At 38.9% G+C, this 25,508-nt stretch overlaps 1 protein-coding gene across 1 annotated transcript in view; it reads right to left on the bottom strand.

Moving 5' to 3' along the window:
* ME1 (malic enzyme 1) overlaps positions 1 to 25,508 on the bottom strand; it is a 180,686-nt gene that overhangs the window by 11,238 nt on the left and 143,940 nt on the right. Inside the window, exons 8-10 of the mRNA XM_013180081.3 lie at positions 15,811 to 15,908; positions 13,935 to 14,048; positions 1,566 to 1,671 (exon numbers count right to left, since the gene is read on the bottom strand). Of these exons, the coding sequence (XP_013035535.3) occupies positions 1,566 to 1,671; positions 13,935 to 14,048; positions 15,811 to 15,908 (318 nt within the window). The remainder of the gene's footprint in view (positions 1 to 1,565; positions 1,672 to 13,934; positions 14,049 to 15,810; positions 15,909 to 25,508) is intronic.

Here is a 25,508-nt window from a genome sequence, read left to right as displayed (position 1 = left end):
GCACAGATGCAAAAGCTCTGCTAGATCAGCTGGGTCACTGTATGTTTAATGAACAGTTAGGACAGCCATGATTTTGACTCACATAAGGACCTGTTACACACCTTAATTTCTGGTTAAGTCTGCAGTTGCCAAATGTTTAATGTCTTCCAGAACTGCTTCTGGACAGCCATTTGTAAGAATGACAACATTCAAATTGAAACAAAATGCCCAGAACAATTTATGTTTCTTTTTCTGTCCTTGTTATTAAAATAGCAATTTCTTTGTATTTGATCCAGCTAGGGTAAGGCTTTTCCCCAAGCAATTGCAGGCAATGAAATATCTGTGGATTTACTGAGACAGAGTTAAGTCAAATATTGGGAAAAGGAGTATCAACGTATTTCCCCATGACTTCTGCTGCCTAGGGGAAGATACTGAATAACTAGTCACCCAAACTAAAAAAAAAGGATTAATTTTCATTGCTGTTTCTATAAGGAAGGATCCTTCTATAGGATCTATAAGGAAGATCCTTCCTTATACAGCCTTGAGGGAAAGTGCTGCATAGGTATAAATATAAAAATATTACATACAGTAAACATCCTTGTTTCATTACAGCAAATATTCCTTAAGTATGCACACTTGAGTGGATAAAAATTTTTCTATATAACTATTGCTGATTTTTCATTCAGTTCTTCAGTTCCACTATTTTTTTCAGACTCGTATACTCCTAAATAAATTCTCTGGACTACTTAGTCTCCATCTCGTAGTCTTACATATTTATGTAGCATCTTTCTTTTATATTTATGCGACAGAGAAAACATCAAGCCAAGTTTCATTTATCACCATTGTCAAAAGCTGATTTTACTAAACAAGGGCAACATGGTCAAGGCACAGTCAAAAAAGTAGCTTTTAACATGTAGCATAATTTTCACTGTGGCATTTCAGATTTTCTAGCATCTCATGAATGATTTTACTAGGCAGATGGATAAATTTTCAAGTCTTACATATATATAGAAATGATTCAAGTGTATTTGCTGTTCATTCCTGAAACTGTCACTGAGATACAATAAACAAAATGCAACGAGATGAACAATCCTTTACTGAAATCAAAATCCTGCAGCTTTTACAAAATAAAAGTCTTTGTAAAATCTGCATTTTCGTTTTCACAAAGGACAGATCACCAGGGACCCCAATATAAAGGAAAAGAAGATTCAGATGCAACTGGCTCATAATTACACAGATTTGCATGTGCCTAGCTCTGTTTTCTTAGTCTAAGTTTGAGGTCATTTGTATTACACTGTCCACATCAGATCAGAAGTAATTTAGGAAGGTGATAAGGTTCTCCATTAGATGTTTAAAACAACTTGGATTATCCCCCCTGTAAAATGGATGGTTTGGAGTGAAAACAGTGTTACATGCTTGGATAGTTACTATTTGTGTAAGCGCTTAATAGAAGTCCATTATGCATGTAGTGTTTTCTAAAATAACACAAAGGTAAACTCTGTTCAGAGGAACTTGATCTTGTCTTCACGTCCCCAGTTTTTTTCAAAGGAAGAATAAGGTCATTGCTTTAAAGTAAAAGATATTACCTATTAACACAGATGGTTTTATATCTTTAACAATATCTTCTAGATTTTTCATTTCAGCATGTTCATGTGCAAATCGAGTTTTCTCAGCTGTTAATGAGGCACGCCCCTGAGTGAGAGAAAAAGGAAAGACATTTATTATAAGCTTACTGGAACCTAATATCCTGGGATAATCAGTTTCTAAAGTATCTGGTTTAACATGTCCTATTTTCATTCCTGCTTTTGTGTCTACCTACAAAAACATATCAGAAAAAGTTACTTTGTATACAGCTAACAGGCTTAGGACAAATCTATTTATCTGAGAAGTAGGTTAAATGAATTAATTTTATTTTATATTCATAAAAGCTCTAGAACACAACTGTATTTACAATTAAAAAAGTCACAAGTTTCTTGTTTGAAGCATTCTTAAAGCTGTCATACCTGTTAACATTTGGTCAAACTCTTAAAGTTACTAATGACAAAGCACAAATATATTTATATAACAAACAGCACAGAAGTGCTGGGACAGGGAAATTCATAACCTATCCTACCTTAGTTTCCGAGCTTTTTCAGGTTTGCTCTGCCCTAAAAGGACAGAGACTGTATGGGGTGGGGAAGTATCGGGGAGACCGTATTTTGCTCTGCATTTTTTATATTTAAGCCATTCATTCATTTTGACCGTAATTCTAACCACCTCTCCAGCGCACCGTTGTTGTATTAACAAAATTGACTTAGCTGTGAAATAACTTTTAACCTGACCTATACTGGCAATTTCCACAGATGCCCACCAGGGTTTCCAAATGGAGTATGACAGATACAGGAAAAAGGGCTACAGAACAGCACTGACATTGACTGGGCTGCAAACAGGCTTCGAGCTCAGTGTAAGTAACATGGAGCGGGGGGCAAGAAGGGGCCAGATCTTGTAAGAATTATGTTGTCTAACCATGTGGACCTATGTCTATAAACACACACTTAAAAATATCAGCAGAACAGTTTAAAACGTGTATGCTTCCACAACTCGTTTTATTATTATGCCTCAGAATATAGCACTGTGAGGGCACTTTTCAAACATAAATGTAAAAGGCAGTGCCAGACCCTCAAACATCTCACAATTTCAGCAAGTAGTAGAGGATGTAGATACATAGGGAAGTACGTGAGGAAAATCAGACGTTAAACGTAATTTTAACCAAATAGCTAAGAACAGATACATAGAATCATGGAATCACAGAATGGCTCAGGTTGGAAGGGACCTTAAAGCCCATCCAGTTCCAACCCCCCTGCCATGGGCAGGGACACCTCCCACCAGACCAGGTTGCTCAAAGCCCCATCCAGCCTGGCCTTGAACACCTCCGGGGATGGGGCATCAACAAGTCATCCACATCCACAACATACATATCCTTGCATCCCTAGCTACATCTTATCCACCTGATAAGACAAAAATTTCCCTAATCCCAGGAAGTTCACTAAAACTATGCTGGAGTACTGGAACAGAATTCTTTCCACGATTCCACTGTAGTCTATCAATCTGACAACTTCGACTCAGCTTAGGACTCTGCATATTATTGGATTCAAGCCAGGATTCACTTTTTTTAATGACATTTTTTGCTTAATTTTAATGAGAACGAAAGATCTGTTATTGCACTTCAGAAAAAGATCCTGTGATGTGTCACCGTGCAAATCGCATCGCTGAAGCTCCTCTGCTGCTCCTCAGACAGTAACCACACCAGTTGGTATACCAAATGGGAGGCAATTTTTCATTTTCAACTGCAAGACAAGTTTCCAGAGGGTACCACAGGAAGCTGGGTACGTCTGTTATGTGGTCAGGACCAGCTGAGCTGTTCTGCCTCACAGGATACCAGCTTTTCTTGACTCAGCCCTGATTACAAGGAATTTCCAGAGATTTATCCTCCTCTACAGATATTTTTTTTTCATGACCAAAATACATAGTTTTCAGATTAAGAGGGTTATGTCTGCATGTATTTATACAGGTCTTAAGTGTCCTCTTGGAAATATTACCACAGAAATCCTGCTATAGAGGCACCTGGTTTCCTTTGTGGGTAAAATGTAAACTGCTCGGGCTCAAGAGAATGCCACAACATTAACAATCTTTGGCATAGCATTGCTTGAATCGCTCTGTCAATACAAATTTTGAAGTCTGCCATTTCCCACTACTCCAGCAGATGTCACCACAGTCTATGCACACACATTTTAGATGCCTCTCCCTTTAAAACAGGAATTCTCCTTAATATCTTTAGGGGAAAAAAATATGAACTTTTCTTTTCAGCCACCAAAGAACAAATGAATTTGTAACTTCCAGGCTAAAACCTTGTTGCTAGAAATAACTTAGAATGCTATAATGAAAGCTTTTTTTTTTTTTTTCCTCATTAGAATGGGCTGGTTGTTGGAAATTGAAGTGCTCCATAGAGTCTGACTTTGAGAAAGGTTTATCCTGGGGATCTGGGAATGGGTGCCTTGGAAAATTGTCCTGTCCTCTGTTAATTTTTCAACTGTTTTCTTAATTGCTTATCAGGAAGATACTGGGGAGGTCAATTTTCAATTTGGTCTTAGAATCCAGCCTCCAAGAGGCTGCCCAAGAAAAAAGAAATCCCCTCTAAGAGCTGCAACATGGGCCCAGCTTGCTCCTCAGCCTGTCTCAGGTGCTCCAGTTCTCCAGGATCTTCAGCTCTGGGCAAGGGAACAGGCAAACTATTGGGACATCTTTGTGAAGAAGCATTTTGGCATTCTTTTATTTTCAATTTTCACCAAAATGAAAATGAAAATAACCAGAACCCTGCATGAAACAGTTACTTGTACAGTCTTAGATTTGGTTGGCTTTTGAAGGAGATACTTCAACATTTTAAAATTAAGATGATGGAAGAGCAGTTCACACACCTATGAATACAACACCAAAGACTCAAAAGCCCCATGTCCTACTGACCATGATGACCATCTCTCATTAAATTAACTGCACGGAGTACTCAAAAAGTAAGCAGAATGTGGCCCACTGCAACCCTTCATGAGCTTTCATTGGCTACCAAGGCTATTGCTAGCTAGGTGGGTCAGCTTACACTCAGATTCCCTCCTGCCCTATCTTAATTTCACACATTTAATTTCTACCATTCTAATAAAAAACGAAAAATGAAAAAATTAAACTTCTTTTTTTATTTGGCTTTGGCCTGAATTAGCTTGATCCCATTACTCAGAATGAATCATGTCTCCAAGTAAATATTTTTCTAGCCTATTAACTAAGAATGAAATACTAAATTCTGTGGCTTAACAAAAATAACAACAGCTATGTACATAGAGATTTTTGCTTGGAAAATGCCTGTAAAAGAAATTCTAGGGTTAGGGTTACATATATATATATATAAACACACACATATATATATGAATAGCTTCTAAGAACTGTATTTTAATTGTAAATTCAGTGATCCTAAGGGAAGCTACACAATGCTTCCCTAAAAACTATGAGATTTGGTTACAAAACTCTGCTAATTTAGAGGACAACGTTTTAGATATGAATTTGCCAATTTGAGGAATAAGAAGTTCAGCAAAAATACTAGGTGTGGCAAGACCACTGCTAGCATCCTTCGGTGCCCTGCCAACTAGGCAATCTGTGGCTTGTAAGAAGGAAGAAGCAATTTGGTTCTGCGTGTTTGGCCTCAAACTAGGAGGCTGCCAGTCCATTTATTAGAGGCCTCCAGGCATGCCCCCCGAACACCTATGGACAAAATGTGAATTCACCAAGCTTTTGTCAGACAGCAGAGAGGAAAGGATGGAGCCAATAGGCAGAAGTCTCGACTCTGGCTTCCTGCCACTTTCTGCACTCCCACTCCTGACTCAGGAGAGAAGCCCCGCGGACAGACCTGTCAGCATGGAGCAGCCCTGGCTCAAAGTCCTCCCAGAAGCCCCGAGCCCGTCTTCTGACATTTCCCTTTCCAGCTCTGCCTTAGCCAGCTTTTGAACTCTGGCTATCTGCTGCTGGGAAATGAGCTGGAGAGGATCATTGCACGACAGCATAAATCAGAAACTGCTCTGGTCTGCATGTGTCTCCATAATCCTAGCACATTAACACGGCATGCGGCTCACTGGTACTTCCCTTCTTCTTCCAATAGGGGAGGTAAAATTCAAAATACTCTAACACTAAGAAAGAATTTCAATGAGTTCTGGGGTTCTGTATGACACTCTGAGACTCCTACATGAAAACATCTTTGGTCACATTTGTATTCATCTTCTGAGTCCACTACCTTACTCATTTAGCATTATTAAAAATCATTCACTTAACAGAAAGGGCTCAGAAAATCAGTGATCTAAATCATAGAATCACAGAATATTCGAGTTGGAAGGTATCCAACAAGGACCATCGAGTCCAACTCCTGGGTCCCCAAAGGACCACCAAAAAATAAAAATAAAAATCTAAAGTTGCATCCCTTTCAGTACGCCAAGCCTCAATACGTTCTCACTGTTTTACTGCGGGACTCCACACTTGCCATGCGGAGGAGGAATTTTTCCAGGAGCATGTTATTGCACTGTTGTTCAAAGAGAGGTGTGAAGACTCACCTACTGCAGACAGCAGTAGTCTTAAATTGTCTTAATATGTTTTCTATGGTGTATAACAAGAACCTTTCCTGCATCAGGCTGTATATCCTTCTTGCTTCAGCTTCCTAAATGAATTCTGCATCCCAAGAATTGAAATGAAAAATAAATACACAGAAAAGGAAGAAAATAAAGCCAACATTTCATTATATAAATCTCTCAACGCTATCTATTCCCATATTACTTCCTTAACTTTTATAGAAGAGGTAATTTGCTAGGTGCATCACAAGAAATTTGCTTGAATAAAACGCACCAAACTAAATACTAAAACACCAGGAAGACAACCAGAGCATCTTTAATGCATACACAGCCTGCCTGGGTAAACAACACAATACACCTTCACCAGACTGCTGAAGGTGAAGAGTTAAACATGCTCAAAAATATTAATAAAACCTAAGTGCAAAGACTCAATGAAAATATCAGAAATGACTTGGGGGGGAGGGGTGGAATATTGCCTCTATCACAGTATCATTTTGTACTAAGAAACCTACGGGATATTTTGGGTTTCAACAAAAGAGAACAAAGCAACTTGAAAACAGATAGGCTGCTATACTAGCCATGGTATCTCAGATGGAAAGTAATATGAGCTAAATTCTTTATTAGCAAATGAGTTACAATGCGGACTGTGTTAAGTCAGCAGATGAAGCACAGAGATAAAGAAACAATAGCAGCATTCTCTGATTCTGTGACATTATATACGAAAGATTTTGGCAATCCTAAAACATCTCTACTCCCTAATGAGTAAGAGATGGCCATTGCTATTATATATTAGTATTGTTATTATTAATAGTAAGACATAGTGAGTTGGACACCAGGATTTTGAATCCAAGGAGCAAAATGAGGTAAAAGAACTTGGCAGTTAAGAGCTTTATGAAAAACTGATTGTATTTTTGATTTGAACTGACAGAAGTTTTTAGATTTTTGTTCGTGTTTGTTTGTTTGCTGTTTTTATTTCAGTTGTTAGTTACAGTGGTTGATAAACAGCACAACACGCAAAGTAGATGCTGGGATCAGGCCTCAAGCAAGCACACATCACAGTTTCCACAGAAACTTACTCATGTCATCATACTATAGAACCAAATGGAGGGTGAGATAATAAACAAGATTGACCCATCAAAAAACCCTGAGAAAACTCATAGAAAACAGCTGTACAAACAAGAGCCCAGGCTGCACGGCAGATTATATATACGGGATACTGAAAAAATGAAGAGGCAAATCTTACAAATGCTACCAATTTGAAGCCTAATGCCATGGCCCATTTGAGCTGGTCTCCCAGGGGTTGCCCCATGTACCAGGGCTGAAGAGCAGAGCAGCGAGGCGAGAGGCACGGCTGGAAGCTCTCCAAGACTTGCTATTTCCATCAGCTTGGAGGCAGCTGAGAATAAGCCAGAGCACCCTGATGACTGCACCGTCCCACATTAGACGCAGCGCTGGCACTCGTCCCGTCTCTCAACCAGGGAGGCACAAATCTATTTATATAAACACTTGCCTCTATTTGACTGTGTCAACTGCAGCTTATTTAAACAAGAGAACAGAGATCAGTACACAGATAAATTAATAATTTCATCTGAGGTTCTCAAATACTGAAGACATGAGAGCCACAAAAGAACATGAGAACTGTAAGACCAAAAAGCAAAGTGGTTTATTAGTAAGCAGAGCATTTCCAACTGGAAAAGTTTCTGGGTTTGTTTTTAACTTGCATGTTTCCTGTGAGTTCCTTATTGCAGAGTTTAAAGCAGAAGAAAAATTAAAGCATCAAGGAAGAAGGGGGGAAAAAAGACTTATTTAAGAGTCGTGGGAGAAGCTGGTGTAACATCTCTCTGTTGGGAGGTAATCTCTACATGGCTTCAACTCTTTGTATAGGTTGCTGGTGCACTATATGGAGGGCTGTAGGCAGCAACTATGAGACGCCCTCCATAGCCAGACCTCAAAGTGAATATCAATTACAACAATGAGCAAAATGGAAAAAAAAAACATGAAAGTATGGATAAAAATCATGCGTCACATGCCACTGAAGCCCAAGGGCTTTCGGGTGACAGGCACTCCTGTATTAGCTCATTTAGGAACTAAAAATCTTGGAGGCAGAATTAATACAGTTTGCTACCAATTCTTAAAAAAAAAAAAAAAGGAAACACAAACAGCCAAGCAATCAGACAAACAACACCAAACCAAAAAAACACACAACATTTTGACCAGATACTGCCATAATTGTTGGCAGTAAAATGTAAGATTTAGGTAAGAAATATAATTCTGGTGTCGACTTAAAAACACGTTGTTAGAAAATTTCAGTCCTGTCAAGCATACAAAGTACACTTCCCATATAAACAAGCACACAAGGGTAATGGGCAGGACAAAGGTTACAAAGACAATTATTTTAAGAAGATAAGATCTGAGAAGCAGAGCAAGTTAGGAGCCCACAGAACAGAAACAAAATGGAGCAAAACAATTATTCATTGCAATACCAGAGTGTGGGTGTAAGAAACCATAAACCACCCATATCAGGCCACCATCTCATCAGAACATCTAAAGAACATGGTGTCAATGAGGAAATAACTGCATGCTAATAAATTTAACAACCCACTTTTTTGTGGTTTCACTTTTAGAGAAAATAAGGGGTGTATTAATTGAAAACACCCCACCAATCATCCTTTTGCCTTGTCTTCAGTTGTTTTCATAGATTACTGTTCAAGTATGAGTGAACGTTGCCACAAATGTTCAAGGACAAATGCATGCATTTCCCTTCTGCAAAAGTTATACTTCATATAGGTCAAGAGAAATTCAAGATGAAATTGCACAGACTAATTCCCCAGACATGAGAATAACTGAAAAAGCAAACAGAGTACTTTGCTGGGATAGTACAGGAGTAAAACAAGGCAGAAACTGCTTTGGTGATACCCCAGATGTTGCATCTTTGCTAACATGCAAGGGAGTTTTTTTGGCTCAAAAAGTCACAGACAGTTAGCCATAAATGACTTGATCGAGGACGAAAGTAGAGAGTCAGAATTATTGACTGTTGATAAAAGAAAGGCATAAATAATTTAAAAATTTGCCAAAGAGACAGATATAACAATAAGTGGTATATAAAAATTTACATTAAACCCGTTATCAAATGGTTTTAAAACACAGAATGAAATCCAAACTTTTTTTTTTTTTTTAGTGATTACTTCTAAAATTGATTGGGAGCATATGAAAAATTCAGTAACAATCCGATAGTCAGAGTGGAAGTAAGATATCTGATTTCTGTGAGCTCTAAATGCTCATTCCTGTATTGTATGAGCTCCCTCGACTGCAATGGCTTGCCAGGGATATTCAAATGGGAAAAGGAAGGGGGAAGGGAGAGGTGTTTATGTTCCTCTGAAAACATTTTAGGGGATTATCTACAGATACCTGGGTATCTTCAATCTAATTAATTAGGACCACAGAAATTAGATTTTGGTCGCTATTGCTGTCCTCCCGTTACAAAGTTTGATGTTCTGGAGCATTCAACTATCCGACTGCAGCTGATGCTGAATGGTGCTTGCCATTCAGTTTGGGCTTCTTCCAGACTGATCAGAAGTCTTACAGGGGGTGAGATCACACATCTGATGGACATTTAAAAAACAAGGCACTCAATTAGACAGAAGTATTGATGTGCTGAAGTAGAAAACACAGAGCACAAAACTGTCAAAAGCGACATTGCTCCATGTTAACATCCTCTTCAAAATGAAGGGTGGCATCATCCCCTATATGATGAACTTCACTTTTGCACTAGGGATTGTGTCATTACAAAAAATGTAGGCTTTATTGCAAATTACAGGTGAACTTCACAGGAGAAGCAAATTATTTTTTGCAGCATAGGAACGCTTGCACCAGCTTGTCATCCATCCCTGGAAGAGGGAGGAATTCTGTTGAGTCCCTTTAAATGTTAAAAGTGCCTTATATTTGCATGATCCCTCTAGGCAGTTCAAGACCTCAAGAACTATCTTGCAGGAAGGTTTTGCAGCACATAACTAAAATCCTCAGACAGTGGTGAGCCTCTTTTTTTCTTTTTTTTTTTGACTGGATCAACCCACCCAAATGAACATCTCAATATTGTTCCTCACTTTCTGCCTCTTCTCATCCACTTGACACAAATAAATTCACTGTGTTTGATGTTTGTGGGTGAAGATTTGGCCATTAACATAGCTGAGCCTGATGCTATGGCAGCTTTAAAAAAGACACAAAATGCATTCACAACACATCACACATTTATGCACAATGTGATTAACAGAATAAAAATAGGAGTAGCGTGTGGGGAAGAAAAGGAATGTGGGAGACAATACCCATGAGTGTGTTCACAGAGGTGAATATACATTCATCAGTCAGTCCCTATGACGAAAGTCAGAAATGAAGATGTCCCAACTACTTCTACATGATCTCCAAGTAAACAAGAGTGCAAAAGCAACTTTAAAAATATCTTTCATTTAAATATTAAATTTCTGTCTGAATGTGATATGTAGGACAGGGATTTGAAGAGGAGTGATATCTGTTTCAAAGAATAAATTCCTACTATTCAAGTGACAAAATTTCACTCATAATGTGATCTGCCAACCTTCCTCATCCACTTTTGGAGAACAATAGTTTCAAAAGGTGTATAAAGAGTAATGAACAAACAAAAAGTGCCCTCTTGAACATGAGCATTATAAGGTCTCCAGAATGAATCAGAGAACAAAACTATAGACAGTATAATAAACGTAACCTTCACCACCAACTCTTTAACCACAACATAGCAGAAAAGTTGGTCATCAAACTCAGTTTAATGAAGAAAGATGGTTCCCAGGGGAAAAGAAAAAAAAATAAAACACAGGAAAATGAAAACACAGCTGTACTTGAACAATTAAAAACCCACAAAGGAAAATTCAGCCTCAAAAGCCTACTAAGTGACTTCGTGGCAGCTTCTGGGGCTGGGGGAGGGAGAAAAGGTGGAAGCTGTTCATATTCAGGCCAACAAAAGTTTCAAGGTTATTTTTCTTTGGTTTCTACTAGTTACAATGCTATGCAAAGCAGATGAAAGGAGAAACAACGATTATAATCATACATTGCAAAATTAATGATCAAAAGACAGAATTGAATAAAAACAATGTAAAAATAATTTATTTGGACAAAGTAATTGCTGAGTCTTTGGACGCTCTGTTATTTCTCATACTGCTAAAGCAACAGCCCAGAATATTTGTAGGACTGAAAAGATTTCCCTGTTTGCAGTACACTTCTTTGAATCAGGCAGTTTTTGATAGGACAAATCTTAAGGGACTCTCACTGTACAGGTTTCCTTGATAAACCTTGATAGCAGTAAGAAATAACAGTCAGTTCAGTTTACGCAGAAGCTGTTAACAGGTGAGCTATTCTGTGGTTTGACACATCTTCTCTTGGCAGTACTGAAAAGGTTTCTGATAATAGAACCCTTCCCATTGTTCGGTTTTCTCAAAAATGTTCCCAATTCTTTTATCTCATTTCTAAGCGTTTGGAAAGTTCCTCAAGTCTTGCAGCACCTAAAGCCAGAATAATTTCCGAAGTGTACCTAAATAAAGGCATCCCCTCTCAGGCCAAAAAAGGAATCAGGAAGAGCTTAATTATTTACTTGCTATAAGCATAACATCCTGGCAGCTAAAGCACAAGCTTTAAGAGGCTTAAGTTGTATTTCCTTTTTATTTGGGGGGACTTTTTTTGTGTATTTTTTTTGGGGGGGGGGACATCTAGCTACAGAGGAAAGCCAAGATGAGACTTGCAGAGCCCTCAGCCAAAGATGAGTTTCCTCCTGCCCAGCTCAGGCTTGGCACTGAAGTGTCCCCGACATCTAGCTCCAGCTGGCTCTGCCATCACGTACACCACAGCTGGAAGTGGCCACCCCTTCTCAAGCCCCTCCAGCTCTGCCAGACTTGGAGGCCGACACTTCCAGGTCTTCCAGGACAACCAGCAATGACTCGAAATGTGCACCGTCGGCTCCCACCGCTTGCATCAACATCTGGTCCCAAATTCCAGAGCAAGCCAAGTAGTGGTCAGCCCTAATCTGTCTCAGACAACTGTTATGTCTGGCTATCATGAACAGTTCACAAATATTCTCCAGGCAGGACATGAAATTCAGTGGACTGCTTTTTGGACAAAACCCAAGTAAAGGCCCACCAGAAAGAATAAGCAGAAAAAAGGAAGGTACAGACCGTGTAAGTAACTGACTGGTTTTGGCCTTGCTTGAGAGCACTGAAGCCAGAAGGTGGTGAGGAAAGTATACCGTCACCAAAGTACTGAAAATTTGGAAACTGTGAAGGGAGCGAGGTGCTGGGTACCAAGAGCAACAAGCAAGGCTTCTTGGCTGAGTAGCAAAAGAGTAGCAGCAGGAGGGAACAAGAGCGAGGGAAGAAGGGCTTCCTAACCACCCCAGCAGGACAGCCACACTACTGAGACCTGGTTTACTGCTTTAGGGCTGTGAAGCTCTTCTATTTCTGCTCGTGTCTGTCAATTTTTGTAACACCACCAGGAGGTGATTTTAGCCCAGTTGTATTATTTTTGTAATCATATTCCTGGACTCTACAGAGGAGGAAATTGAGCAACGCATCGTTCTTGTTAGGCAACCTCTAAGTTTCAGCAGCCACAGAAGATACATAGGCCTTCACTCGTCTGTGTTTGGTCTCAAAGCATGTTACGATTATTAGATGAACGCCAAAAGCATAAAAAACGCTAATTAAAAAAACAAACAAGCAAACAGAAAACCATTTGTATCTTACACAGTAGCAAGTTCCAGCTTTCTTCTGTACCTGATCAGACTACTTCTATGGTATCCGGCAAGAGGTGTCCAAGATGACCTTTACAGGATTTTCCCATCTCAGTGCCTATGATCCCACTATTTTCTCTGTATCAGGATGAGTGAAAGGTGTTGTGATGCTGTTTAATAAACCAGCACAGATATTGACTGCAGAATGCACGCTCCTGATGCAGTCATGTGAATTACAAAATATCCTAAATATCAGAGAGCTAAAGAACACAGCACGAGTGTGCAGTACGAACAAAGATCACCATAAACAATGCTAACCAATATGTAAGGTGAAAAAGCAAAGCCAACGAGCCTTTCATATATTTCTTTTAAGTAGCTCCCAAACTATTAAATACATAACCACCTTTTAAAACATACCAGTTTCTTTATTCTGGCACATGGAATACATATGTTTCTTTATTTTGGCACACAGAAGGAATGAGGTAAGGGTGACTGATGAAGTCTCTCAGCAACTTCAAATTCTGAGCAGTGTTGATAGCACTGCAGACCACAACATCTGCAACATGAGCTATATCACTGTGCATAGAAGCTATTTGATGCAATACATCTCAGTTCTCACAGAAGGATGACATGTTTCCAACACCAGGAAAATATTCCCTTCAAAAATATTTTTGTTCCTTTTAAAAGAATCTTGAATGCTATCTTAATAGCATATATATAAGCATCCTCATACAAGACTGTGCTTACAAATAATAATTGTGTTAACATGGGAAATATTAAACCCACAAGTTGACCGTTTCTTTCCTTACATATCATTTTAATGAACTGCTGAAAAATTCTCTTTATTGTGTGATCATCCCTAACAGAAATGGTGCAGGAACTCCAGGCACAATCACACTCCCCTTGAAGTAACAGGGAAGTCTGTCATTCATTTAATACGCTTTAGAAAAGAAAAACTGCTTGCTATGTCAAGAGGGAGAAACTGCTGTAGTTGCTTTTACAAAGAATATTCTCTTGCCTTTATCTACACACTGCAAATAACTATCATTAAGTTTCCAAGAAAACTGTATTACCTTCACTATCAAGCCCTTCGAGTCAACCATCCATATCCTTTTGACAGCTGCATCTTTAGATACTCCTTCTTTTTCCATAGCCATGACAATGAGGTTTGCTATCCCCAGTGCAGCCTGAAGGAAAAAGAAAAGAAGCATATGAAACTAGAAATGAAAGAAATCCCTTGCTGACTTGTTTCCTCTAACCATTATTTTAAATAAATTATTTAATTTAACAATAAAATTGATTTTTTTTTTTTTGTGAAGTAAATACTAATATTTGGTAGTTAGAAACCATACTGAAAGGTATAGATAAATTTTGACAGCATTTGCAGTGTGGACAGCATAATAAACAAACTCTAATGTTAAAACTAACACTTATTCCATATAATACCAAAATAATTAATATTCTTTCTTTGAAGTTTTTTTTGTTCATTAGATTTTTATTTCACAATTTAAATCAAGGGAAACCACACTCTGCATGCCAGAAAGTAAAATACAGACCTAAAAGAATTTTTGCTCCTTATCTTTCTTTAAAATGTCCATCAAGAAGGTAAGTCTCCTTTTACCTACTGTTCACATGTTTTGTAACTCTAGACTTGGCTGTGCTCCCAGTGAAAAGCAGAGGCAAGAAAAAAATCGCTTATCAATATTTTGCTGAAACGTATCATTCTTACTGGATTTTATATTTCATCCAACACACCAAAGACAGGTATAGATTGAGAAGCAGGCAACAAAATGAACCAACAGACCACTCAGTATTTTGGATTACTAACTCATAAATTTTAATGGGGTTGATTCTGATTCTTGTTCTTTATTATTCAGTTTCACGGAGAATCAAGTGAGTGAGATTTCCCTATTTCTACCTAACAGTTGAGAAATAGGTAGTTGTATTTAGGAAATACATAGTTTATTCAGAAATGAACTTCCAATGCTGGAATGATATCTACCGTTACCTCTTTACAGCAACAGGCACACTGACAATACTATTACTACAAATAAAGTAAATAAAATAAAAATAAAAGTTAAAAATAAAATAAAACATTAGACCATGGATTCATGTCTGTTGAGTATGGAACAAAAACAGGGGAAGGAACTTTAGAGACTGACAATCTTGATGTAAAAATGTGTTGAGATACACTAGACAAGGATGTAAATAATTCTGAAAATTACAGACCTGATCTCAGTAGCAGCAAATTTTGAATCTAATTAAAAATACCTGGACTACACAAAGCCAAGTTATTCTACTGCACCTATCAAGGAGTTTTGTAACTACGAATAATATTTTTCAAAAGCCTTGGGACTTGGGACCCTCTTGGGACTGCAGACTTACCTCATCTACAATGTGTCTGTCATCTGGTATATAAGTATAGCCTTCACTTGCGTGTCAGTAGCTTAGAAATTTACATTGAAAAACTAGTATTAAAAATAAATGTGCATTAAAATCTTCAGAAATAGATGATCTTGACATGCAGAATACTAAAAAGCTGTATTTAATGACAGGAAAAATCAAAGGGGAACTGCTTCTTACTAAATGACACTGACACTGGTGAATATTTTACTTAATTTCCCTTTGGCTGTCTTTGGCTGTTTATTCATCTTTCCAAAATTTTTTGTTTGTTTATATTGAGAACAGTTCAGTAACTTACAGCTGAAGAGCTAAAACCTGAAGTAATTAAGAATGGATCTCCACAAAATTTCTTATAAAAAATATGAGGCCTCACTGGATGGTCAGAGAAGACTTTTTAAAGTTTATGTTCAAATTAAAAAACAACTTTTAGCAAGCTTTAGTGATCATTCCACCCATTTAATCTTCTTGTGAATTCAATACATATAACTTGAATAAATATTAAGAAAAATTTTCAGATTAGAATTTCTGCTGTATAAAAGCACATACCTCTCCAGCTCCCTGGAACAGCACTGTGTGATCCGATAACCTGTTCTTAGTGATACGCAGAGCTGCAAGAAGACCTGCAACAGCCACAGATGCAGTTCCTGAAAAAAAAAAAAAAAAGTTTATCTTTGATTAGTCTGGAAACAATTGCATTGATTAGGCATACATTTTAAATATTTTCACAGCGTCTTTCAGCTAAAAGATACAAATACGCAGGCTAATATGAAAATATTCAGTGGAACTGGAATTTTTTGTACTTTGTTTTTAGGAAAATAAAATGCAGGTGGGAATATCTTCAGAGTTAACACTAAAATATGGTTGGTTGATTCTACTGAACAGGTGTCAAGACTGGTGCAATCAAATTGTTTCAAAATATTCTTGGTACTATCTTTTTCTGGAGGAAAGGACAGGACGGCCCAGAAAGAAGCATTTTGAAGGACTCCAGATACTGGAAGTTAAGGATGGTCTCATTATCGGAACAGATACCTGCATTGATCCTACAGGAGGCAAAAATTCTTCGGAGTTCTTGAGAAATGGAAATCCTGTGATGCCTATAAACCTTCACTTCTCATGCAGAGGTTGTCAGAGTAGATGAGCAAATTGCGAACATTTACAGAGAAGCCAAGGGAACCAAAAGAATAGGACCAGCTTATTTAAGACACTGACTCTCCTATTGCATCTGAAAACCATCAAAATTCCAGTCCGCTGTGAAAGGGGTTTAAATTCATCTGCCTCTAAAACATTAGAAGTACCTTTTAAATCTATATTTGAGTTACACCACAGGAAAAAAAGGTTAAAATTTAGTTTTATGATTTAGCCTGTAGAGGCCTTTCTTCTCTAAATCAAAACTACAGAGAATGAGAATTGTCTGTCTTTGAATAGAAAGATTTTGGTCCTCATCGTGAGAAACACCTAATAATAAAAAGCAGGGCGATAAAGGGACCTCAAGCAGGCATCTAACCCAAACTTGTTCACAATGACAGGATTAACAATACCTCCTTTATTTCTGACAGATCTTTGTCTACCTTGTTTCTGTCTCCTTCTGAGAATCTCTACGATGTCCTCAGCGAGCTATTTCAGTGCTTCAATATCCTTTTTGTTGAAAATATCAAATCCAAATTTTTTCTTCTTCTATCTTAGCCTCTTGTCTTACCTATCGTTGGAAAACCTGACACCATTAGCTGAAGACTAACGGTGTCACAACCTGCTTTTCTTACGGGGAACAATCCCAATTCTTCCACTCTTTCAGAAAGTTATGCTTTCTGAAACGCTCATCACTCATGTCTCTCCTCTGGACTTTATCCATTTGGTTTGTATCCTTCTTGAATTGCAGCACCCAAATCTACACTCATTACTTCGGATGAATTGTTGGCACTGCTGGGTCTAGCTGCCAGTTTCTGTCATGCTGAAGACAGCTGCAGTCACCAGCGCCTGATATCTGGCTATTCAAGTCCACAGACCAGTTACACCTTCTGCCCTGCCAAGCCCACTGGAAGAAGGAAGGCCTTCTTTCCTGGATACCAACTCCAGGTACCCAGCTTATATGTTTCACACGTTGTCACTTTGTCATTGTCATTAAAGTCCAAGCACAAATGGACCAGAAGAACCCTTATTCCTGCAAGGAACTTGGATCCGTTAAATATTGAAAACACGCCCGAGAAAGCAGATCAGTTATTAGCAAATTCACACATAAAGACATCCTACGGACAGGGATAGGGTGGTGAGGTAGGTGATGCCAGCATAAAAGTTTTGCTCAATGTGTTTTTTTAAGAGGTGATTCTGAAGAACCAATAGCAGACAGCACTGATTTCATCAGGACTGAAAAAGCCATATCAGCCACTAACAATTAAGGGTTCCAAGTGGAAAAATGGGTTTCAACACTCCTTGAAGACTTATAATGCCCACCTGATTCACAGAGAGCCAAACCACAGGAATATGATCGAGGGCCCTAAGAATTCCCCCTTGTTCAGTTCTGGGAATAAGAAGTGAAGTCTTCTTCGGGCAGCGGCTGTCATTGACTAACCCATGGCTATAAAGAGATTCTGAGAAGCCTGAGGTAACTTGTGAGGAGATCTGCTGGATCCTGAAAGTCTGTTTTTGATCACCATGGCACTAACCGAAATAACCTACAAGCCACCTCATTGCTTTTGAGGGGACAGCTCACGTTGCTACAGATTTTTTCCTTCAGAAGTGTGAAATAGGTATGACTAACCTTCCAAAAGCACCTGGCCCAGAATCTGCACGTTGGACATTTGCCTTCAACACGCAGCTCCCCTGCACGATGTGCTTTTGCTATTCACAAGTCTTTCTCACAAGCAAAGCCAAGTTTAAAACTCAGCTGGCAGTAACCTCTATGCTAAACTCCAGAAGATGCTCAAAACAGGTCCTTATATTGGGGGCACACAAACTGCTAAGTGTCAAACACGGGTAGCTAAGGATCTGAAAGAACAGTAGTAGTAAGAAACCCAGTCTTGGGTAAATCTCTCCTTAAAAGACATCATTTGTGTGTTGAAAGCTGGCTTTGAATCAGTGGCTTATAGGATGGATTATCTAAGTTTCATAAATGGTTACTTAAAAGAAAAAAAAATTAGTAAAATTTAAGAAAATGTTTTAAAGATAGAAAGTTTGCTGTAGAGTCACTTTGCCTACCTGAACAGTTCAAAAAAGTGTCTGTAGAGCTTTAAAAAAGTTTGTTATGTGCTTTGTGATTATGACTTTTCCCTTCGATCATCAGGAATACAGGACACCTTGTTCTTAGCCCACTTAATGTTTAGACCATACAAATTTGTCATTTTTAGTCATTTTTATTACTTGCTCAGAGCTGAGATCATTTACTCTCTTCTGCATTTCTTAAAAAAAATAAAATAAAAATACTAAATGGTTTCTCTGAGGCATGGCTTCAGGAACACCAACTGTCAGGCTGAGACACTTCCCCACCACAGTGTCCAAGAGTTAGCTTGGTTCTTTCCCAGACGAAATTAAGTCTTCCTCTGGAAAGTGCCAAATTGGCAAAGACCAACAATGGCAAACCAGAGAAGTCCGACCGCCTTCTCAGTTTCCCTTGGTACTCTACCAAACAATCCTCATAACCTTCAATAAAACCCCATCCTCTCTTTGGATGCCAAGTGCTTGCTTCTATTTTGTTACACAGCTGTGTTTGCAGGAGAGAAGGAAGAAGCTGACATAACACGGCTTATCCCTAAAACCATCGATCTGGCCTCCTGAAAAAGAAGTCTGTTTCCAGCCCCTGAAGTCCCTTCTGTCAGGCAGGAGATGGCCACAAGTCATGGCCGCCTCACCAGAAGTGCTCTTGGAGAGCTGAGGAAGTGGCTCTTCAAGCCACTTTCTGGCAATGGAGGAAAAAATGAAACCCTGTAAATTTATAGTGAATGGAATGCTGGGATCATGCTTATCTTCATGGCTGATGTCCTGCTAGGTTTGTTAGCTGGAAAAATGAACAGCGATTATGTATGAGCAGTCAGAGACTTTTACACATTTTACTACAATACCATTTTGTGTTTTAAGGAAAAAGAGAAGAGATATGAAAAAAATGAATTAAACACTTTGTTGAAAGTCAACCAAATTTTGTGTCAATTATTTGCAAGGTATGTGAGTTATTGTTACCCACATGTTCATTATCAGCACAATTCAGAACAAATTTTAGGAGAGCAATATATAAAGGTTTTTGTTGCTCATGAATCACCATTTGTACAGAAGAACTGCTCTAAAAATGGTATTTTAAAAGTACTCTACATTGGTTTTATTCAGCCATTTGACTCTAGAAAGCATAATGACCCCGTTTATTAGAGCACTGAATTCTCTATCACCGCTTGCTGCTGGCAGTGGCTGTCATCACTCCTCATCAGCAGCTTCCCTTATTCATTCCTCATGAAAGAGGGGAAAGCTGGCTACGTGAAAGGCAGATCTGTTTAACCGGAACTGCTCTGACTAATAGCATGACCTTAAATTTCACCGTGAATACCGGGTCGAGTTTTTGAAAAGAATCAAAACGCAATTCACATCCAACTGCCAAAGCCCAACCAGTTCTGGTGAATGTTACGGCTCAGAAACAGAATCTCGCTGCTTTTCCTACTGTCATCGCTACATGAAGGAGAGAAACTTCTTTCCTTCCCTCTCCCACAGAGCATAGGTTAAACCCACAGTGCGCAGAATAAAATGGACACTGTTCAAAGGTATTGTTTTCACAACATTTCTAGAAGAAAAACCAGAGCAGGTTTATTAAAGGAGAGTATTTTTCTAAAGAGGTGTCAATTTAGATGCAAAATTTCAATGTGCACTGTTTTTTTTTTTTTAATCAAGTCTTTGTGTTCTGTCCAAGATGCTCTAGCCTTGCTTGGTACTGTAAGCAGTATCATCGAGCACGAATATGTCACAGGAAATCCTAGAGACTGCAGCCTTTTAGGGTTGGCACAGTGTAAACGCTTTGGAGCAGTCTTCTTTCAGCAGATGTAACAATTAAAGAAAAAAGGAGGGAAAAAGCCCCAAAACACAAGGATGGAGAAGTTATTTTTTATTGCCTGCAGTTTAACTTGAATGAGAAATAAATGGCTTATGGCACTGAAGAATTTGTACGTTATTTAAAGCTTTTTGAAAATGTAATCAAATATGAGCATTTCCTTCATGTCATTTTCTCTACATTATCTTTAAAAGCCAGCAAACAGAAGGAGAGGAAGCTTTGTAGCACATCCTAAAATCTGAATTATTCATTCTTGACTAAAATATTAGGAAGTGGTAAAACTAAGACTCCTATTTCTCAATACACAACATAATGGAAATCATATGTCAACAGTGCCATTCTTCCAAATAACACACAGTGCCAGAAAAAGAAAATGCATTCCCCTCCTCTACTCCTTCTGGGAGAAAAGACGAGAGTAAATATCCTACCTAAAGGGTGTGATCTCATTTACTAGTGGGGTGAAGGCTGTGGGTAGGCCCTTTCCAGACTCATCCCCAACATGCAGCCCGTTCAGCTGAACTCCCGTGCAATGGCTTTGACTCCTCTCCACTCGCTTTGCTTCCCTCCCCTGAGCACGGTGCAGCAGCAGTGCCCGTGTCCCTGCTCTCAGTGCGGAGGTAAGCAAGGGCTGAAGCAACCTAGCGTTGCTGCAAAGCAAAAGGCCCTTCATTTAAAAGCTGGAAGCTCTCTCCTTGCCATAAGCTGGCTTTTCAAAGCTTAACACACACACGGCCTGATGCTCTGCCCCACACTGCAGCACAGAGTGCAAAGAAGGGAAGTTTCCAGGAAAGGAGAAATGGAGCCTTTTTAAAAGAGCAAATGTTTGGCATCTTCAAAAAGGGATACAGCATGAGATAAGGTCATCAGGGCCCTCTGCAGGTCACCGGGTCCAAGCATGGAGTCTCAGATGGGATAAGGTCATCAGGGCCCTCTGCAGGTCACCGGGTCCAAGCCCCTGCTCAGGCAGGGACACCCAGCGTAGGCTGCCCAGGACCATGATGAGAAAGGATTTTTCTTCACCCACAACGAGAAAAAAAATGAAAGAGGGGAATCCTCGTATGCGCACATCCTTGTATATGCATAAGGAAAAGCATACAAAACCTAAAACAGGAAATTTACTTGAAAGCACGTTGATTTCAATGTGAATTTACCACCAAGTAATGGACAGTTGATATCATGAATATACTGGAAGAAAAATACATTTCCCAGAACCCTATAGTACATGTCCTGACTGGATTTCTATTTTTAAAATTTAAAAAATCCCAAGTTCTTTTTCACCTGGAAGTATATTTTACCTCATATTAGGAATGAGTTTTTGTAATCTTTATGCTTAGTATCAGAATTTCAGACATGATATCAACATTTGAGCTATTAGATATCATATAACAAGCACTTCCCAAATTTTTGGTCAGAGAACGTATTTGACCCCCGTGCCCATCACAACAACAAACCCCAAGCCTTTTTTTAAATTTGATTTCAAGGACTGGGATTTCCAGATACTAAATGAATCATTTCCAATGTTAGCATTAAAAATAATGAAATGTTAAAAAGGAGAACTTTTGACAGAGAAATTCAGATTTGTGAGAATTGCACTGACTTAATGTTAAGCTGGTCATAACATAACTTTCAGATATAATTTTCCTAATTATTCAAATGTCAGCCTGCTAAAAACTTAGCGCGTATGTATGTGTTTAGATCAAAACACAGAAGTGAGAATTAAAAAAAATCTTAAATTGCATGTGTTCTACATTTTTATTTAAGGTCTGTTGTTTTTAATAAAATGTTGCTGCGATTAAACAGCACAGCTGTTAAAAACAAATGACATCTGAAGTCATGGTGGATGCTGAAGTTATTTGCATGGAGAAAGTACACTGTATTGAAATTATTTTTGTTGGCATAAAATACAGGTTCTGTGCCCACAATGGAGGGAAGCACTGCGCAATGAAATCGGGCTATAATGCCAAAATAAAAACTTACAGAATTATACAGCACACAGAAACGTTTTATATAGATTGACTTTTACTGCAAAAGTTTGTCGCTTTCCATTGAGGCAATTTTAAAATACAGGGGTGGGGAAAATCGAAACAATTAGCTGAAATAATTGGCCTGTATAGAGGCAGAAAGGCTAGAGAAACTTATGCCACCGTTTCAAATTAGTCCACGTCTGCAGTGACTAAAAACAACTACCGTGTGATGGGCGTTGGGAGACGCATGTAAAATAAATGCACAGCTCCTAAGACGTGGAAACTTGCCTTAAGCCACTGACTGTGCTTGAGTAGCAAAAACGCTTTCAGCAGGCACACCAAAACTCAAATGGGAGTGGAAAGGGAGCGCTACAGCATCCCGTTCTGCCAGCAGCTAGGTTTTATAATAGCTACGAAGCATTGCTCCGCGTTGCAGAGGCACTCTGGAGTAAGGCGTGAAGCCACCCAGCCTGCTACAGCTGCAGAAACACAAGTGCAGGCACCCAGGTTGCTTCCGAGCTCATACACCACCTGCCAGCTGCTCAGGCGCTAAGCAAATGGATTACGGATTTTAGACTCTGCAATTCTGAACTTGCACCTGTGACTTCTTCTTAAAGAAGTATTAAGAGATTTGTCCATCATCCATGCAGCAGGGAATGGAAAAGGTTAGTTTCTCCAAGGGGATTTTCAGCCTCCTAAACCACGGATCCCATCCTGCCTCCTTCCAGGGAGGCTCACCAAGCAGAGAACATCTTCCACCTTAAAAAAACAGCTTGGTTTTGTGACACAAGCCCTGATTCATTTTCTGACATTGGTCCATTCCAAGGCGGGACTTTGAGAGAGAGAATAAAAAAAAAAGTCTCATATCTTAAAGAAAATTCCACTCTGTCCTTATGGTCCTTCCTTCCTTCCTAAATATATTGGGAGGCGACTAAAGTTATCAACCTAATTTAAACGAGACATTTAAAATTTTTTGTAAAGCTTGACATTAAAGTATTTCTCCCATATATGAAATTGCTATCAAAAACATGCCAATGTTGAAGAATGCTCTCAAATAATTAGAGAGCCAGATAGATAAAGGGATTTGTTTTGAAGGTTTTCACTGACTCTCATTTCCGAAAACCATATCCTCCATGTTTCAGAGAAAAAAATATGAAGCAAGTTGACCTGTGGTCAGAATAAAAACAAGCAAGAATCCAAGAAAATAAGTATTTTTTTCGTAAAGCAACATCACTGTTATTGTGATCATAAAAATATTCCAAAAACATAAATATGAAGAAATTATCATAATGGAAAAAATCAACACCCATCCAAAAAACCAAAATGCTCTCTAGAATGAGAAAGCTGGAGTAATTTCATCATTCTTTCTAATACAGAGCTATTGAAGTCGGTCACAATCCTTTTTCCTTGAGTACAGAATTGGGATATAGAAAAAGTCACAAAGCTTTTTCCAGAGAAAAAGATGTGAGGGAGACAAAACTGTTTCCAGAAATTCTTGAATGTGCCTACATGCTACCCTTAATGGCCAGTACTTAGTGATTTTATATGATCAGTGTTGGCAGACACTTTGGCAAGTGCTCTGCAATGGCATCAGTTAGGGGCATGGCCCTACAAATAGCTCCGAGCTAACGGAAAACAACTGCAATTGTCCAAGTTACTACTTGCTAATAGGTATTCAGCTTGCCAATATTTTCTTCATTTTTTTTTTTTTTATAGTGCCTGGAAAAAGTCAGGATCGTATATCAGCTTTTTAAAGATTTGAGATGCGTTAAGATATCACTAAGATATATAGGAATTCGTTGTCTGGCTATCTTGTGATTGTGAAAAAAGCTGCAAGTCTTTCTACGAAACATCAGAAAAACTAATTTATTTCTATCCTTAAAATAGCTTTGGCTCGTCACATATTTGGACTAAGAGAAACTCTGTTTAATGTGTTGTACAATCACTATCTTTATAAGAAGACGGCAAACAACAAACAAAATTCTCCTTGCTTGCTTCTGTTGTCCTTATGCTGCCTGTCAGGTTTACTGCTCTAGGAGTAGAAAATATAATTTGGAAACAGAGAAGGCCAGTCTTTGAAGTAGCCTGGAAAAAAAATCACACCATTTAGAAAAGGAGAACCTCTAAGAAGGATTGCTGAAGAAGTTAGTACCATCTACCCTCAGTAATGTTGTCAAGGTGAGAGATCCTTAGGCTTTATAAACTTGGAACAGAAAGAAGGAGAAGGGAGAAAAGATAACTGGATCTATATTTGGTCATTATTCTACTGCCACGTTAGGGGAAAAGATGACTTCCTACAAAAAAGATGCTGAAAGTATTTATGGAGATACGAGGACAAATGTCAGAGCTGGAGCAGGCTAAATGCATCTGCTTTCACCTGCTGGAAGCTAAACAAGCATCAGGGCTGGAGATCACCAAGAAATCCCAAATATCATTCATGAAAATACAAGAAGACCCCCAACCACAAGTTAGATCACAGAAATTGAATAAATGTAAAGACTCCACGTGACTGCACTTCTAAGGAATGCATGAGTCCCTGAAATAGAATGACTCCGGAATGACTTCCTAAAAGCTCGAGCACCTAATGCTTGACCTGAAGTGTCACTGCAAACTGTTAGAAATGAAGAGGGTTAAATTCCCATTTTTGATCTCACCAGTACAGAGGACCTCCCTCTACTCATGAAATCATGAGGGGCCAAGAGGCAGTGAAAGGCACAGGGCCTACCCGTGGTGCCTCTCTCCAGTTCTGAACTCAAGTCTGCTGGCAGGGATGGAAGTAAGTGTGCTTAAGTTCCTAGAGAAAGTTATTTTCCAGAGCTCTTTTTCTAACAAGAAATTAGACACCAAAGGAGTAGCTTGCCTCTCTTCTTGGGAGCGAAGGTACATATGAGGCCTATCTAGGCTGAGCATGGAGGCAATCCCCCTCACTTACAGACCTAGGCAAAACCCCAAAAGTCACATCAGAGCCCAGTCAAACAGGCTTTGCCTTCTGCTCTTGACTTTCCTCATCCTAGGTCTTTGTTCTCATCCTAGATCTTTTCCTTTTGCCCTCTGCTACAAATGACTCAGATGGGAAAACAGTCATTTTCCCTCTAAAATTGAATGCAGCCCTGGGAGTGCAATGCAAATCAGAAAGGTCTTTAACTGAGTTGTCAGTTTAAGAACTGAAATAAAGTTTGACATTTACCAAGAAAGCTCTGTCACACAGAGAAACAGTGGACCAGTTGTCACTGGAGTGATAAAAAAACCTGAGGGATGTA

This window comes from Anser cygnoides, chromosome 3, assembly GCF_040182565.1.
Source record: "Anser cygnoides isolate HZ-2024a breed goose chromosome 3, Taihu_goose_T2T_genome, whole genome shotgun sequence".
Lineage (NCBI taxonomy): Eukaryota > Metazoa > Chordata > Aves > Anseriformes > Anatidae > Anser > Anser cygnoides.
The sequence above is the reverse complement of the archived record's forward strand: the minus strand, read 5'-3'. Positions and strand labels throughout refer to the sequence as shown.